A 14,975-nucleotide genomic window follows, 5' to 3' on the forward strand; every position below is an offset into this window, starting at 1 on the left:
GTCTTCTGGATTATACACAAACACCCACATGGGTGGGACTGTGTGTGCATGGATTTTTTATTAACAAGAAAAATGTTTTAATTAAGAGTAATATAAATGTTGAAACATTATGGTATATAACTGGAACTAATGTTATATATCAGCTGTATCTCAACTGAAAAAAAAGTAAACAACTCAAGTTTCTCGCAAGAGTACGTCACAGCACAGGCCTAACGGGTTGTGATTTTTAAAAAAGTCAGCTCCCATCTCTCTTGTACACTGCCAGCTGGTAAATAAAATCAACCAGACTAAGGAAGCAAAGTTTCTGTTTCAGCACCAAGCTCAGTCCTCAGGAGGTTAGAGGTGCCATATTACGAAATGAAGCCATTTCTTCCACTTCCTCTTAGGTTTTTTTTTTTGGAACTTACCCCCTTATCACCAAATAACAGGCTTATAATGCTACTCCATGTTTTTTCAGTTTTACACATTATCTCTGACTTACTCCTTCATCTTCAAGAAGTCAGATATATGTATACTATAAACATGTATAAGTTATATACATATATACACTGCCGCCCCCTCATCTCTAATATGGTTAAATCACAATTTTATCATGATCAATATTCAGACATGTACACCATTATGTAAATGATACTCATATCTAGGCCACAGAAAACTTTGCAAACATGGAAATAACTAACTTTTAGGCTTATTTTGCAGTTAATCATTGTCTTACTTTATGTTTGCCTTCTTTCTACATAGTTAACATTTCAACCCCAAATCGTTTGCCAATTGTCTAAAACTCTTACTACATTAAACACAACAGCTATCGTATTAATTTCACTGGTGACGAAAGGTTTTATATTTGAGACATCTCCCCTAGAGCCTTGTGACTGTCTCCAAGCTAAACTTTTTCACCATGTATACACTGTTGAGTTACTATCTGATCTCACTGCATAATTACCCTCAGGATTTTCTTGATTATTCTCTTATGCTGGATTCTCATATTCCCAAAATTCCATGTTTTCCCATTTCTTGATTTACTCCAGTTATGTTCTTAAATTCCAGTAAAATTAACATACAGTATTAAGTTTCAGACGCATTATATAGTGTTCAACAATTTTATATGTTACTCAGTGCTTATCACGGTAATTGTATTCTTAATCTCCTTCACCTATTTAACCCATCCTCCCTCCCCGACCTCCCCTCTGGTATCCACAGGTTTGTTCTCTATATTTAAGAGTCTGATTTTTGTTGGTCTCTTTTTTCCTTTGTTGTTTTGTTTCTTAATTTCCATATATGAGTGAAATATGGTATATCTGCCTATCCTGACTGACTTCACTTAACCATTATACCCTCTAGATCTATCCATGTTGTTGCCAATGGCAAGGACTATTCTTTTTTACAGGTAGTATTCTATTGTTTGTGTGTGTGTGTGTATCATATCTTCTTTATTCACTTATTAATGGACATGTTTGTCCATAGTTTGACTACTATAAATAATGCTACAATAAACACGGGTACATATACCTTTTTGAAATAGTGTTTTCCTTTTCTTTAGGTAAGTACACAGTAGTGAAGTTACTAGATTATATGATAATTCTATTTTTAATTTCTTGAGGAACTCCACAGTGCTTTCCACACTGGCCGTACTGGTTCACATTCCTACCAATAGTGCACAGAGGTTCATTTTTTTTCTATATCCTTGCCAACACCTGTTGTGTCTTGTGTTCATTTTAGCCATTCTCACAGGTATGAGGTGATACCTCATTGTAGTTTTGATTTGCGTTTCCCTGATGAGTGATGCTGAGCATCTTTTCAAGTGTCTATTAGCCATCTGTATGCCTTATTTGGAGAAATGTCTGTTCCTGACTTCTGCCTGCTTTAAAATTGGATTTGAGTTTTTTTCATGTTGAGCTGTAGAAGTTTTTAATATATTTTGAATACTAGTTCCTTATCAGATATGTCATTTGTAAATATCTTCTCCCATTCAGAAAGTTGTTTTGTTTCCCTTGCTGTGTAGAATCTTTTAATTTTAGTGTAGTTCCAATAGTTTATTTTTGCTTTTGTTTCCCTTGCCTCAGGGGACCTATCTAAAAAAATGCTGCTAATGGCTGATGTCAGAGAAATTACTGCCTCAACTCTCCTCAAGGATTTTTACAGTTTATTTTGTATGTATGATGTAACAAAGTGGCCCAGATTCATTCTTTTACGTGTAGCTGTCCACTTTTTCCAACACTATTTGTTGAAGAGACTTGTCTTTTTCCCATTGCATAGTCTTGTCTCCTTTGTCAAATGAGTTTATTTTTGAGCTATTGTTTCATTGATCTATGTGACTATATTTGTGCCAGTACCATACTGCTTTGATTACTACAGCTTTGTAGCATAGCTTGAAATCTGGGATTCACATACTTCCAGTTCTGTTCTTTTTCAAGACTGCTTTGGCTATTCAGGGTCTTTTATAGTTCCAACCAAATTTTAGGATGACCAGTTCTAGTTCTGTGAAAAATGCTGTTGGTATTTTCACAGGGATTATGTTAAATGTGTAGATTCCTTTGGGTATTGTGGACATTTTAACAATATTTGTTCTCCTAACCCATGAACATAGAGTATCTATTTGTGCCATCTTCAATTTCTTTCATCAACATTTTATATAGTTTTCAGAGTCTATCACCTCCTTGGTTAAGTTTATCCCTAGGTATTATTTTTGATGCAATTGTAAATGGGACAGTTTTCTTCTCTTTCTGCTACTTTATTAGTGTACAGAAATGCAACAGATGTCTGTTTATTGATTTTGTACTCTGCAACCTTACTGAATTCATTTATCACTTCTACTAGTTTTTCTTGTGGCATCTTTAGGGTTTTCTACATACAGTATCATATCATCTGCAAATAAGCCTTACTTCTTCCGTATCAATTTGCTCACCTTTTATTTTTTCTTTGACTGCTTGTGGCTATGACTTTCAGTACTATGTTGAGTAAAAGTAGTGAGAGTAGACAGCATTGTCTTGTTTTTGACCCTAGGGGAAAAACTCTTAATTTTTCAGCACTGAGTATGTTGGCTATGCATTTTTCATATATGACCTTTATTATATTCAGATATACCTACTTTTTTGGTTTTGTTTTTAATCATGAATGGATGTTGTACTTTGTTAAATGCTTTTTCTGCATCTATTGAAATTGTCCCAGTTTTTAACCTTTTTCGTTGATGTGATGCATCATGTTGATTGATTTGCAAATCTATTGAACCATCCTTGCATTCCAGGAATAAATTCCACTTGATCATGTTGAATAATTTCTCTAATGTATTGTTGAATGTGGTTTGCTAGTATTTTGCTGAGAATTTCTGCACCTATATTCATCAATAATATTGTCCTATAGTTCTCTTTTTTTGTAGTTTCTTTATCTGGTTTTGTATCAGGGTAATGCTGACCTTATAAAATGAATTTAGTTTTCCTTCTTCTATTTTAGAATAGTTTTAGAAGAAGTATTAACTCTTCTTTAAATATCTGGTAGAATTCACTTGTGAAGCCATCTGGTCCTGGACTTTTGTTTGTTGGGAGCTTTTTGATTCTTGATTCAATTTCTTTCCTGGTAATTGGTCTGTTCAAATTTTCTAATTCTTCCTGCTTCAGTTTTGGTAGTTTATGTTTCTAGGAATGTATCCATTTCTTCCAGATTGTCTCAATCTGTTGACATATAATTTTATATAACATTTTCCTATAATCTTTTGTATTTCTGTGGTGTTGGTTGTTATTTGACCTCTTTCATTTTTTGAGTCCTTTCTCTCTCTTTCTCTCTCCTTTTTGGGGAGTCTGGCTAATGGTTTATCAGTTTTGTTGATCTTTTCAAAGACCCAGCTCCTGGTTTAATTAATCTATCATTTTTTTTAAGTTCCTATTTCATTCATTTCTGCTCTAATCTTTATCATTTCCTTTCTTTCTTTTGGGGTTTTGTTCTTTTTCTATTTTTGAAATGTATTTATTGATTCTGAGAGGGGACAAAGGGGCAGAGAGAGAGAATTCCAAGTAGGCTCCACACTCTCAGCACAGAGCCAAACGTGGGCTTGATCTCACAAACCATGAGATCATGACCTGAGCCTAGATCAAGACTTGGATGCTTAACTGACTGAGCCACCCAGGCAACCTTGTTCTTTTTCTAGCTCCTTTAGGTGTAAGGTTAGGGTGTTTGAGATTTTTCTTGCTTTTTCTTTCCTGTATCTCTACCAACTTCCTTCTTAGAACACCTTTTGCTGTACCCCAAAGATTCTGAGCCACTGTTTTCATTTTCATTTGTCTCCATTTATTTTTTTATTTCCTCTTTGATTTCTTGGTTGACCCATTCACTGTTCAGTAGTATGTTATTAACCTCCATGTATCTGTGGTCTTTCCAGATTTTTTTTGTGGTCGATTTCTAGTTTCCATCGTGGTTGGAAAAGATTCATGCTATGACTTTAATCTTTCTGAATTTGTTGAGACTTGTTTTGCGGCCTAACATGTGATCTATTCTGGAGAATGTTCCATGTGCACCTGAAAAGAATGTGCATTCTACTGATTTAGGGTGCAGTGTTCCCAATGTATTAGATCCATCTGGTCCAATGTGTCACTCAAACCCACTATTTCTTTGTTGATTTTGTTTGGATGTTCTATCCATTGAGGTAAGTAGGGTGTTAAAATCCCCTACTATCATTGTATTACTATCAATTATTTCCTTTATGTTTGTTAATAACTGCTCTATGTATTTGGGTGCTTCCATCTGGGGTGCATAAATATTTACAATTGTCATATCTTCTTGTTGGATTGTTGGATTATTGCCTTTATGATTATGTAGTATCCTTTATCTCATTACAGTCTTTGTTATGAAATCTATTTTGTCCAATTTAAGTATTACTATACCTGGCTTTCTTTTCACTTCCATTTGCATGATATATGCTTTTCCATCCCTTCACTTTCAATCTGCATGTGTTTTTAGGTCTGAAATGAGTCTCCTGTAGGCAGCATATAGATGAATCTTGCTTTTTAATCCATTCCACCACCCTATGTCTTTTGATTGGTGCATGTAGTCCATTTACACTCAAAGTAACTATTAACAGTTATGTACTTATTATTTTATGGTTGGATTTGTAGTTCTTCTCTTGCTTTCTTCTCTCATGGTCTGTTGGCTTTCTTAAGTGAAGCTTTCCTTCCTCTATTATTTCTTGAAATAGCATGATATACTTGGATTTCTCTTTATTTTATATATATCTATTACCAGTTTTTAATTTGTGGTTACTATTATGTTTTTATAACAAGTTACCTATACAAGTTACCAAGCAATCTATATTAATTTGATGGTCAGTTGAATGTGAACATATATATATATATGTATACACACACACACACACACACACACACATATATATATATATATATATATATTCGGTTTACTTATTTTGAGAGAGAGAGAGAGAGAGAGAGAGAGAGCGTGAGCAGGGGAGGGGCAGAGAGAGAGAAAGAGAGAAGATCCAAAGCAGGCCCCACATTGTCAGTACAGGGCCAGATGTGGGGCTCAAACTCACGAACTGTGAGATCATGACCTGAGCTAAAACCAAGAGTCAGACGCTCAAGTGACTGAGTCACCCAGGTGCCCCAAGTTTGAACCCATTCTAAAAGCACTAAATTTTTACTCTTCTCTCCCCCATGTTTTAGGTGTACAATGTCATACTTTCCATCCTTTTGTGAATCCCTTGACTGATGTCTAACTGTACTTACTTTACAACTTTTGTGCTTCCTACTTTTCTTAATCCTGTTTATGGTCTTTCCTTTCCACTCAGAGTACCCTTTAACATTTCTTATTTAAAAAAAAAAAAAAGTATCATTTCTTAGAGAGCTGGCTTAGCGGTGAAGAATTCCTTCAACTTTTGTCTGGGAAACTCTTAGCTCTCCTATTCTGAATGACAGCCTCGCTAGATAGACTTGGTTGCAGGTTTTTTTCTGTTGGCACTTTGAATATATTATGCTACTCCCTCTGGGCTGCAAAGTTTCTGCTGAAAAATCAGCTGACAGCCTTATCAGGTTTCTCTTGTATAGAACTGTTTTTTCGTCTTGCTGCTTTTAAAATCCTCTTTATCCCTAGTTTTTGCCATTTTAATTACTATGTATCTTAGTATTGACCTCCTTGGGTTGATTTTGTTGGGGACTCTGTACTTCCCGGATCTGGATTTGTTTTCTTCCCTAGATTCAAGAAGTTTTCCACTATTATTCCTTCAAGTAAATTTTCTGCCCTCTTTTCTCCTTCTGAGAGCCCTAAAATGTGAATGTTACACTTGACAATATTAATCTACTTAATCTACTTCTCATTTTTTAAATTATTCTTTTTTTTGGTCCTGTTTGGCTTGACTGCTTTCCATTATTCTCCAGGTCACTTATCTGTTCTTCTGCTTCTTCTAGTCTACCATCTATGCCCTCTATTTTTTTTTAATTTTTCAAATTTTTATTTTTGACAGAGAGTGAGCACACAAGTGGGGGAGGGGCAGAGAGAGAGAGAGAGAGAGAGAGAGAGAGAGAGAGAGAGAGAGAGAGAGAGAGGGGGGACAGAGGATCCAAAGAGGGCTCTGCATGGGCAGCACGGAGCCCAACATGGGGCTCGAACTTGTGAACCTGAGATCATGACCTGAGGAGTTGGAAGCTTAACCAACTGAGCTACCTGGGCGCCCGCCCTAGTGTATTTTTAATTTCGGTTATTGAGTGCTTCACGTCTGATGGGTTCTCTTCTGTTTTCTATCTCCACGTTGAGGATCTCGCTGAGATTTCCCACTCTCTTCTCAAGTCTGGTAAGTATCTTTATAACCATTATTCGGAATGGCATAACAGGCCTATTACCTCAGTTTCATTTAGGTCTCTTTCTGTGTTCTTCCATTTGGGACCTGTTCCTCTCTCCTCATTTTTTCTAACTCTCTGTGTGGCTGCTTCTATGTTTAGGAAATTCAGCTATGTCTCCTGCTCTTGACACTAGCGGTCTTATGAAGAAGAGGTCCTGTGGTACCATAGTACAATGTCCTCTGTACACCAGAACCTGGTGCTTCAGAGTGTCTATATGTGTTGTGTGCACCCTACTGTTGTTACTGAGCTGTGTCTGCTTTCAGTGCAGTCATCTGCAATGACTCTCTTTGCCTGTTGTGAGCAGGGTTTGGTGCCTGTGTTGTTCATGAACCAGTCTGCCACTGCCTTGGGTTTGAGGTGGGTCAGACCAGGCGTTTGCCAGAGCCGTGGTCACAGAGTACTGTAGGCCACTTTCCCTGTGTCTTCCCCTGAGTAGCTTTTGTTGGTGGGCAGGGCCTACAGTCAGACCAATGTGTGTGGTTATCTTTCCCTCTCCCAGGATAGGAGTCACTTTGAGAGGTGCCGATCCCTGTTGGGGATGCTTGCACGCTGTCATGCTTGAGGCACCACTCTGGATGGACTCCTGCTGAGGAAGTGTTAGAGGGGGCGGGTCTGCTGGTGAATGCAAGGAGGGGCTTACAGTGTTACCAAGGTTTGTGCTGGTCTGTTGTGATAGGGTAATAGAGTGGCTTTGGAAAACTCCTGCTGTGGGTGGCAGAAGACCACAGAGGTGGGATGTGCTGTTAGCAAGCTGGGTGGAGAGTGTGTATCCTGCAATGGTTCCCGTGACTGTTTATCTAAGCCGGGCAGACGGGAAGGGAAATGGCACCCACCAGCTCTTTTGTTCTTCAAGAAGGCTCCTAAAGATCTGTTCTCCTGCAGCATACTTCAGAGACCAGCAAATAAATCTTGTTCCTGTATACCTCAGATGTTTTTCAAACTGCTGCTTCTATGCAATATCTCAGCAGGGCTGTTGTGCTGTCTCCTGAAGGGCAGTGTCTCAATTTCCTATTGCCTTCTGGCTCAGAGCTGAGCTTGTTGATTTTTAAAGTTCCAGGTGTTAAGCCCCACTGATTGTATGAACACAAGAAGTTAAACCCGTCTGGTTTTCAAAGCCAAATGTTATGGGGATTTATCTTCCCAGCGTAGGTCCCCTTTGCCTGATGTGGGGTCTGCTGCTCTCCCCTCTCTGCATCCTCAGTGTTACTCATTCCCACAGACAGCCCTGATGATCCATTTAACTCCTGACCACGTCTCCATCCTTCGTACCCTCTTCCATGTGGCCTCTTCTCTCTATCTGGCTATGGAGAGTTGTTCTGACAGGCTTCCAGTGGTTTTCTGGGTAATTAACACTGATGTGGGTGTTATAAGGTGTATCTGTGAAATGAGGGGATCTAAGGATCCTCCCACTCTGCCATCTTCCCCAGAATCCCCTTAGTCCTTTTTTTGGAGCACATACCCAGTGGTAACTTAAAAAGCTTTGGGGAGATTAATTTGGAGATTTTACTTACAATTATCTTCCTTCACAATTAAATGATACCTTGAAACTAGGATTCGAGATTAGAATACATCCCCTCACCCAAATTCTGAAAACACGACTCCATTTTTTTCCTTCTTTCTTTCTTTTTTTTTTTTTTTAATCAGGCTTCACACCCAGTGTGCAGCCCAACACAGGGCTTGAACTCATCACCCTGAGATCAAGACCTGAGCTGAGATGGAGTCAGATGTTTAACCACTTGAGTCACCCAGGCGCCCCTGGCTCCATTTTCATTTAATCACAAGTCTATGGAGATACAATTAACATACCATATAATTCATCTACCGAAAGTACAAAATTTAAGAGCATATAAGGGGCGCCTGGGTGGCTCAGTTGGTTAAGTGTCCGACTTCGGCTCAAGTCATGATCTTGTGGTCCGTGAGTTCGAGCCCTGCGTCGGGCTCTGTGCTGACAGCTCAGAGCCTGGAGCCTGTTTCAGATTCTGTGTCTCCCTCTCACTCTGACCCTGACCCTCCCCCGTTCATGCTGTGTCTCTGTCTCAAAAATAAATAAACGTTAAAAAATTAAAAAAAAAAAAGAGAATATAAATATCATCTCGTTATAGTGAGTTTGAAGAATCACTACTGCTACAAATTATCTAAAATGTTAACTCAGCTGCAACTTTTACAACAAAAAGGTACATTATTCCTTTCATTTTAAGACATATTTCATAAATATAACCTACTGTCAACAATGTGCCAAGCACTTCAGAGATACACAAATAAGACAGTTCCTGGCCTAAGATACTGTCATGGAAAGACAAACAGGCAACCAACTACAATGTGATATACTAAAAACATGTTCTAACACAGGCATGTATGAGTGCAATGAGGCCGCAGAGGGCATATCTAGGCCAAGTATTCAGGGAATACTATGTAATCGAGGTGATGATCTCTCAAAGGAGTAAAGGGGAGAGGTGATTAAAAAAAGAATATAATGCTGACATCACAGAATGATCACCAGACAGGGTAAATATTCAGAGCCCAAACAGTAAGATACAGGAGATGGCCAAGTTCTATAGTACATTTTATGTAAGTCTACAGAGTAAAACATCCCATGGTCCCAACAGGCTGACTTACACGAAATTTTAGAACAAACCAAACTATATAATCTGGATGGGTAAGAAAGAAAAAGAGTAAAACAGACAATTACCTCCTTTTGTAGTATCATTCTGAGCCTGGATGCCATGATGCAATGAATTATGAATGGCAGAAAGAAGATCTGCTGCTTGAACCATCAATTTTTGAGCTTCTGCAACAGCACTGGTCTAGCAAATAAATCACCAAAAACATTCTTACATATTCTTTCACTGAAAGATATACATTAAATAGGAAAATCCTATAAACAATAATGAAATTAAATGTTGTAATGACATTGGTTTTCAGAAACTATTCACTTAATACAGGATGCTCAGATCCTGTTAGGATAGAAATTAGTTTTTTACCCCTTCTTATATCTTGTAGGAGCCATTAAAAACTAACAGGAAACAATGCTGGCTTATTCTGTTCATCTTATATTTAAAAAAAAGAAAGGAAAAAAAATCGAGTTTCAGGCAACTGGAAAATTTCAACATTTCTCCTATGCTATTCATTAAGTTGAAATTAAAAAAAAAAGAAAACAAGAAAACAACAGACTCAGATCAATGGTAAAGGTTGGCTCTCTACTCACCACTTCCTAACTATCTACATATTAGTTTGTAATTGACTTCAATTAATGCAAATACACACAAAGAAAAAGTATTCACCATCTAGGGCTTACTTCTGGTTCTACACAAATCCAACAGTTAATTATTTAACTGAATGAAAGATGTCTACCTAAAATTCCCATTTCTGCTTTCTCCTTTTCAATTCACAAAACAAGACTACCCACAAGCAATTTCAGCTTCTATTATTATATCCATTAACAAGTAATATAAAATATATTTATATACCAACAACAGACACGGATATGTTATGGAGCAGAATGTAAATTCATGTGACTTTTTGAAAAAATTATCAGGGCTACTCTAATATTACATATATATGTAATATTATATATATGTGATAATATACACACACACACAAATATATATAAAATCACCAGATAAAAATATACCAAATGCTCAATTCTGTATATGTGTGGTTGGGGGTGCTTTGATGGAAAAGCCTCAGAATTACTTCAATAACACACTCTATCCCCCCAAAGGGGGAAAAAAAAAATAACCCACTAAAACAGATTATAGTAAATGCCCTTACCTCTTTCTTAGTAAAGGCTATGAGCACTGTCAGTAACACTCGAGTGAATTTCACTCTGCTGAATACTGCTAAACATTGTTGGTGCTAAAAAATAAGGACTAGAAGTTAAAAGATGCAAAGTCTGGCAAAGGAATTTCATTTTCAAATATAGTATTTTAAATCCTAAATCTCAATGTTAATGACTTACTATATTACACACACTTTCACTTAGTCTTTTAAATGCCTGAAAATGAGCTGCAGAAAACATAAAACCTATTCTACTGAAATAGAGATATAAAGTAAAACTTTATCAATGGGATGAATTTTTCCTTAAGTCAAAAGTTACAATGATATCTCAAAAACTGAATTAGCATTTAAAAAAATTTTTTAATATTTATTCTTGAGAGCGAGAGAGAGAGAGAGAGAGAGAGAGAGAGAGAGAGAATATGAGCAGGAGAGGGACAGAGAGAGAGAGAGGGAAACACAGAATCCAAAGCAGGCTCCAGGCTCCTAGCTGTCAACACAGAGCCCGACATGGGGCTCAAACTCACGAGCCGTGAGATCATGAACTGAACTGAAGTCAGATGTTTAACCGACTGGGCCAACCAGGTGCCCCTGAATTAGCATTTTTAACAGGAATAATAAAAAGATGCTGTAAGCAGAGTCAGAAAATTAAGGATCTTGACAAAGGTTCAGCAACTTTTCATACTGTCCAAGTTCTTGAGTTTTGCCAAGTTTTGGTGTATCATCTGTAAAAAATCATTTTTCTTCCTACCTCACAGGAATACTGAAGAGCTTTGAAATCATGTATTTGAAAGAGGTGTACTATCATTCTATCAAAATAAATACAAGGGAAATAAAATCCCTTGCAATGTCCAACTTTTAAAGAAATACCTTAAAAAGGGCTTCCATAAATTATAACGCAGTTCATAAAACTACAACATTAAGAGGTAGACTTCTCTGATATTATCTACCAGAAAATAAGTTCAATTACTTCTAGTTCAACTTCTGGATCTCTTTCTTCTCCTTGTCGACTTCGAGTACTCTAAAATTTTAAAAAAGGTGAATTAAAATAAACACAAACTTGTAGAAATACTAGTTTATAAATACCAAAATAAAGCACTAAATTAATTTATTGAGTATATGCAAGAATCTGATTTTAAGAAAAATATTTGGAAGAAAAAAGCTGTATCTACTATTTATTTTCCTATTAATACTATATACAGAAAGTTCATTTTGATACAAATTATAAAGATCATATGGAAGAGTAAGGTATTAAAAACAGCTAAAGCAAAACAATGAAATAAGTAAAAGCATGTGGCACACAGTACTTCTTTCTTTTTAAAACGATGTATTAATTGAAAGTCTTGACACTCTCAAAACTAACCCTGTTAGAAAAAAATAGTAACCTTTATAAAAATCACATCATAAAAATAAAGTCACACTGTAAATACTGATTATTCTACACTAAAATGCAAAACCTCTCGTTTATACGTGACTAACACACGACTATTTTGACAACTGCAGGGCAGTACTATGGGAAGATCTGGCAGAAGATCAGGGTTCTAGCCCCGCACTGCCACTTCCTAGTGGCATGCCCTGTATTAATCTCAGACAGCTTACTTGACTCCTTTAAGCTGTGTTTTCCTCATCAAAAACTAGGGCACTGTATGCAACTTATTGCCTAATTCACTGCACAATTATAAATATCAACTAAGGCAATAATATATAATCACTGTGACAACCATGCTGTGTTATACGAGTGTAGAAAAACAGCAGAAATAGAACTTTTTTCCTTTTTTAAATCTCTGTGCAAACCAAATCATCACATCGTCTGGCTCAAGGATATTATTCACAGAAGGCTTTCACCAGATTTGGGGAGCCACCATTTACTGAGGTCTTCCACTGTGTTGCACACATTGTACTAGCTATTGAAGATACAAAGTTGAAGACGATAGTCCTTACCTCTGAGGAACTTAACACTCTAGAATATTAATATTTAATATTTAATTTAATATTCTTAAAACAGCAGAGTGTAATTCTAAAACACTGGCAAAAAAGTGAAACGTCTTAAAGGTTACATTTTCAATACTTGAAAGGAACATTAATTCACCAGAAACTCCTCCTGTGAAGTTGTCTTCAAATTCATTGCAAAAAAGACACAGCATATATCAAGGAAGAGGGTGGTCCTCCCTTCACTAGCTATAATCGGCTAAAGGTAACCTCACACTTAGAAGAGTTCAAAGATCCTATAGCAAAGCAACGAGAGATGGAAAATACCTTTACTCTTCTTTGCATGTCATCCTCCACATCTTTTAGCATGCCTAGAAAGAGAGACCATGAGTTTAAATGGGAAACAAATCCAAACACAAAACTTGTGAATCATCGTATAAACTGTTTTACCTGTCACTCGAAGGTCTGTCACACTGTTAGCCATTTTAAATCCATAAGTCATTGATTGAAAATCTTCCTGTACAGGAAAGCAATAATTAGGCCTTTGAGTACTAGCAAAACCTTTTATTAGATTTCTCTTACAAAATCACAATTTGCTAATATGAACACAGTAATGAAATGTCATCAGCTTATCTATATACATCCACGTTTTCCCTATAATGTATCCTTAAAACATCATATTCTTTTTTTTTTTTTAATTTTTTTTTTCAACGTTTATTTATTTTTGGGACAGAGAGAGACAGAGCATGAACGGGGGAGGGGCAGAGAGAGAGGGAGACACAGAATGGGAAGCAGGCTCCAGGCTCCGAGCCATCAGCCCAGAGCCCGACGCGGGGCTCGAACTCACGGACCGCGAGATTGTGACCTGGCTGAAGTCGGACGCTTAACCGACTGCGCCACCCAGGCGCCCCCTTAAAACATCATATTCTAATGCTGTCTCCATCTTTAATTGTTTGTCTTTAGGCAATTTAAATACACTTGCATTTAGTATGTTCATTTGCAAAATAAGGTTAATGCTTATGACAATATCAGAAAATGGTAATTCACACTTACGGAGTATTCTCACATTCACAAGTGAACAGTAAATACACAGAAATTACTGCTTGATAAGATTGAAAGATTTAAACAAGACTTTTAATTCAAAAATTATCAAATGCTTGTTTATACACTGTTCGGCTACAAAATAAAATTACTCAAAGTGATAGCAAAAGCACATTTCCACTCAGCCCCACTATAAAGAAAAAGTTATTCATACATGGATTCCTACCTGCAAAGTCATTTAAAACACTGCTGAGACATTAACAAATTAAGTAGTTTGCTAGACTCACTTTGAAGACTAGAAATTTAATATCATTTGGCTGATTCTATTAAGTCACAAGCTCTATTAAAGGAATGTTTCTGTCATGTTAGAATTCTTAACACGTATATAGAAGCCTAATACAACGGAATAACAGGCGTTTACAGCAGGGGCCAGAACTACAGCAGAATTTTTGGATTCTTAAAAGTATCAGTGTCATCTATATGTAATCTATATCATGTACTATAGGTTACAAACAGAAAAACAAACAAACAAACAAACATCAATGTCCCTGGGTTCAAAGAACTGTTAGTGTTATTATAGGACTCACAGGATTGGGACTTTTAAAAATCTCAGGTTGTGTTACAAAGCTGTGAGCTTATCCTCTAGGTAAAGTTTATGCTCTACCCCTACTTGGCCACCAAATAGGATTCTCGTGTTTTACACGTCTAAAAAGGAACTCTCCCAGTGTTTACCACATTGCTAAATGGCACCTCTATCCACCCATAGTTACTCTGGCTGAAAACCTTCACCTCGATTCCTCTCATTTTCCCACGTTCTGTATCAGATCATCAGAACAGATGACAGACTCAAACTTCCAATTTCTCATCTAAGCGCAGCTCCCGGCTTTCACAGCTGTCTCTAGTAAAGGCACCACCGCCTCTCACTTCCACAACTGCCTCCACACAGGGCCCCCTCCTTCCATGCTTATCCCTGCTACAATTTATTCACCACCAGAAGCCAAAAGGGTTGTTTTAAAATAAGTCATTTCACATCACCTCCTACTGAAAACCTTTCAACTGTTTCCCTCCTCACAGGAAAATCAAAAATCCTACATGGACTGAGGCCCTCCATCAATCACCATGTGGCCCAGCTTCCCTCTCCAACCTCATTTCCTTCTACCTACCATTCTTCTCCACGATCCCTGCACTGCAGCCACACAGGCCTTATTATCCTTCAGACACATCAAACACGTTCTCTTCTCAAGACCTCTGTACATGCTGACCCCTCCCTACAAGGAGTTTCTTCCTAAGATCTCCAAAGCCCCTTCACTCACTGTATTCTAGCCTCTGTTCCCATGTCAAACCTCAAAACAGAGCTTTGCACTGTGCATTCTCTTTAAAACAGCATCCCCC

The 14,975-nt window shown here is 37.3% G+C and overlaps 1 protein-coding gene across 3 annotated transcripts in view; it reads right to left on the reverse strand.

Annotated features, from left to right (window-relative positions):
* NAA35 (N-alpha-acetyltransferase 35, NatC auxiliary subunit) overlaps nt 1-14,975 on the reverse strand; it is a 94,384-nt gene that overhangs the window by 44,355 nt on the left and 35,054 nt on the right. For all 3 annotated transcript variants that reach the window (XM_047829125.1, XM_047829126.1, XM_047829127.1), the window contains exons 7-11: nt 12,993-13,059; nt 12,870-12,913; nt 11,584-11,634; nt 10,611-10,694; nt 9,529-9,643 (exon numbers count right to left, since the gene is read on the reverse strand). In XM_047829125.1, the coding sequence (XP_047685081.1) occupies nt 9,529-9,643; nt 10,611-10,694; nt 11,584-11,634; nt 12,870-12,913; nt 12,993-13,059 (361 nt within the window). The remainder of the gene's footprint in view (nt 1-9,528; nt 9,644-10,610; nt 10,695-11,583; nt 11,635-12,869; nt 12,914-12,992; nt 13,060-14,975) is intronic.

Source organism: Prionailurus viverrinus, chromosome D4, assembly GCF_022837055.1.
Source record: "Prionailurus viverrinus isolate Anna chromosome D4, UM_Priviv_1.0, whole genome shotgun sequence".
Lineage (NCBI taxonomy): Eukaryota > Metazoa > Chordata > Mammalia > Carnivora > Felidae > Prionailurus > Prionailurus viverrinus.